At 50.8% G+C, this 1,881-nt stretch overlaps 1 protein-coding gene across 1 annotated transcript; it reads right to left on the minus strand.

Moving 5' to 3' along the window:
• Positions 1 to 400: 400 nt before the first annotated feature.
• On the minus strand, positions 401 to 952 carry Pmar_PMAR026683 (hypothetical protein; the record flags this gene model as incomplete). Its single annotated transcript, XM_002777723.1, has 1 exon — positions 401 to 952. A coding segment is annotated over one exon (552 nt), but the record flags the coding sequence as incomplete, so codon positions are not given.
• Positions 953 to 1,881: the final 929 nt, after the last annotated feature.

Consider the following 1,881-nt stretch of genomic DNA (forward strand, 5'->3'; position numbering starts at 1 on the left):
CCACAACAGAAATCGACGACAGCTTTGTCTCTAATGACCGATCTATAACGGGGACTTAATGTACACAAAATTGTAGGCAGCATTGCCGTGTCGACAACTGACTGCGCGGTGCCGGCGCCGCATACTGCTGCGGAGACACCGCCTCCCCGTTTCCCGGTGGAGTGATCTCTCGTTCAGGCCTGCTCTGACGCCGCGGACAGAGGCGTTGGATGTGGCCTCTTTGACCACAACCAAAGCAAGTGATGGTACTGTAGTCACGAAAGCCTCCTTGCTGCACTGCACGACCTTTGCCTTTTCCTCGGCGACCTTTGCCTTTCCCCTTAGTTGAGGAGTTGGCCATCATTGCGCCCGCGTACGGTCTTCCTTCGTCAATCCTAGACGCCCTGAGCTGGTCTCGTACCGTCTCCATAAGCTGGCTTAGGGTAGTGGTGGCGGACTCCTTAGCCAATGCTTGAGCTTTAGCATTGGAACCGGAAGGGAGCCCACTTAGGAGTTGAAGTTTCAGCAGGGCTTCCTGACTAGCCGTGGGTAGACAACAGGCAAGGTCGTGTCTGAGGAGGGCGATATGAGAGTCCACATTGTCATTGACCGACATTTTACGACCCTTGAAGCGATTGTAGGCTTCCAGAGGGTCCAGACCGTACGCCATTCGTAGAGCTTTCGTGACTTTTTCATAGCAGACTTGGGCTTCTTGAGGAAGACTATAGACCAGTGCCGCTGCTTGATCTTTGAGGGCGGCTTTAAGCAAGCCCACTCTTTTGCGCTCATAGCGTTGTAGGGCCTCGGCATCGTCGGGGTTCACAGGAGGTATCACTCCTTTTATCTCGAGGTAGGTCTCGAAGCGGCGGAGAAAAATCTCAAACGATTTGCCAGTATCCCCTCTATCAGATTCGGGCACTCCTCGGAATTTCGGACACAAGTTAGAATGCTCGGTACTCTCGTTCTTGGGCATGTTCTCGGTTCCAGTACCAAGGTTGTCAAGGATCGGTCTAGTTGTGAGCGATACCCCCGAACTGCTGATGAACACAGGTTCCCAAGACAAAGACGAAACCTGCTCTTATCTTAAGGAGCACAGTGCGAGACACGTTCTTAGCTATGCACTACGCTATGCATGAAAGGCGCATAATCGCGCCGTCTACTACAGGTGTCTCTCTGTGGTACTTCATCACGTCTAAAAGCTTTCGTGCTGTACCAGATGCCGCGTCAGGAGCACCGTGATATTCCACCACCTGGTAGATTGGCGACGTCCCAACAGAGGAGCTGTGAAAATTGGGTCGAATATATCCACACAGGATCCAGGTACATGGAATTCGGCTTGGTTTATCGGATGAGAACTCTCGATTGGCGGCGAACGATGCTCCTGAGACCGTTGTTTACTTTCCAAATTGCTGTACTGTGCCATGTGTTGTTCTCAAGTGCTGCTGGTCATTTTATGGGGTACTACTCATCAAAAAAGTATAGACTATGTTTTTGTGTGGTTCTATCCTATACCGCTTAGCACTCAAGACTCTGAACCCAGTTCGTCTCTCGATGGAATCTTGGAAATGTTTTCATCTACTCCCATTATGACTGGCTCGCCGAACGGTCATAGACAAAAGCAATCGGTGAACCCGACTAGGGGATTCAAGACCGGACAAGACATCAAGGTGACCTTTGGCCTTTGCCCTTGATCCCTCTGATAACAGCGTGCAATGGATCTATTGCCTTACGCCTTGATAAGCGTAATCCTCAACTGCTCCGATTGTCGGAATTCTCTCGTCTGCACAACAGAGGGTCGATGAAGCGAGAAGAGTAGCACGAGATAGATGCCTTTAGCGCATATATGCTCAGAGCATGCCTTGTCTTCAGACCGACAAGCTCTCTTCTGAGCATTTACTCGAA

The sequence above is a fragment of the Perkinsus marinus genome (genome assembly GCF_000006405.1).
Source record: "Perkinsus marinus ATCC 50983 genomic scaffold scf_1104296951058, whole genome shotgun sequence".
Lineage (NCBI taxonomy): Eukaryota > Perkinsozoa > Perkinsida > Perkinsidae > Perkinsus > Perkinsus marinus.